Here is a 964-nt window from a genome sequence, read left to right as displayed (position 1 = left end):
AACAATCACCAAGTTTGCTCACTTACAAATTCCACTTGAAGACGTACTAAACGCTACTAAAAAGTTTCATCATGATAACATCATTGGACACGGTGGATTTAGTACCACATATAAAGGCCGACTCTTACAATCTGGAAAGTTGATGGAGATTGCTGCGCAGAGGTTTGATTGCAAGCATGGATAAGGAGACCTCGAGTTCTTGACGGAAATTTCAATGCTCTCTGATCTCAAGCATGCAAATTTAGTCTCAATTATTGGGTTTTGTGATGAGCAAGATGAAAAGATCGTCATAACCACATATGAGGCCAAAGGAAGACTCGAGCAGTATCTTAAGAGCCTGAACCTCACATGGACACAAAGATTGAGGATAGCTATTGGTGTGGCTCGTGCTTTGAGTTACCTCCATTATGACAAGGGACGTGATTATGCTATTATACATTGTAACATCAATAGTAACACAATCTTATTAGACAACAACCTCGAGGCCAAGTTATCCAGTTTTGAACATTCCATCAAACAATCAGTATACAATAAGGTCGAGGAGCGTATTGACACAATGGGGTGTGTGGAACCAGGAATTAAAAAGACAAGAGACGTGACCCACAAGTTGGACATATACTCACTGGGTGACGTTTTATTCGAAATAATGTGTGGGAGTAAGGCTTATTTTCAGAAGGAGGACGATAGGTATTTAGCTTCATTGGCCGAGTATCATAATGAATTAGGAAAACTGAAGAATATGGTCCTTCCTGGTATATGGAATCAAATGTCCCCACAATCACTACTCGCATACGTAGACGTAGCATATTCTTGCTTAAAGAAGAATCAAGCCGAGCGGCCGAATATAGACTATATTGTTGGTGAACTTCAGACAGCACTGGATCTCCAGCTGCAACATGAGAATGACGCGAGGCCTTTTTTTCTTTTATTATCGTTATTTTTCTTTCTTTGCCTTCATCATTTT

The 964-nt window shown here is 39.9% G+C and overlaps 1 protein-coding gene across 1 annotated transcript; it reads left to right on the top strand.

Annotated features, from left to right (window-relative positions):
- Window positions 1-214: 214 nt before the first annotated feature.
- On the top strand, window positions 215-752 carry LOC143606622 (putative receptor-like protein kinase At2g39360; the record flags this gene model as incomplete). Its single annotated transcript, XM_077082330.1, has 1 exon — window positions 215-752. A coding segment is annotated over exon 1 (538 nt), but the record flags the coding sequence as incomplete, so codon positions are not given.
- Window positions 753-964: the final 212 nt, after the last annotated feature.

Source organism: Bidens hawaiensis, unplaced genomic scaffold (assembly GCF_021521415.1).
Source record: "Bidens hawaiensis isolate Kalapana, Puna unplaced genomic scaffold, B.hawaiensis_p1.1 tig00075979_1, whole genome shotgun sequence".
NCBI lineage: Eukaryota > Viridiplantae > Streptophyta > Magnoliopsida > Asterales > Asteraceae > Bidens > Bidens hawaiensis.
This window is presented reverse-complemented; position numbering and strand designations above follow the sequence as displayed.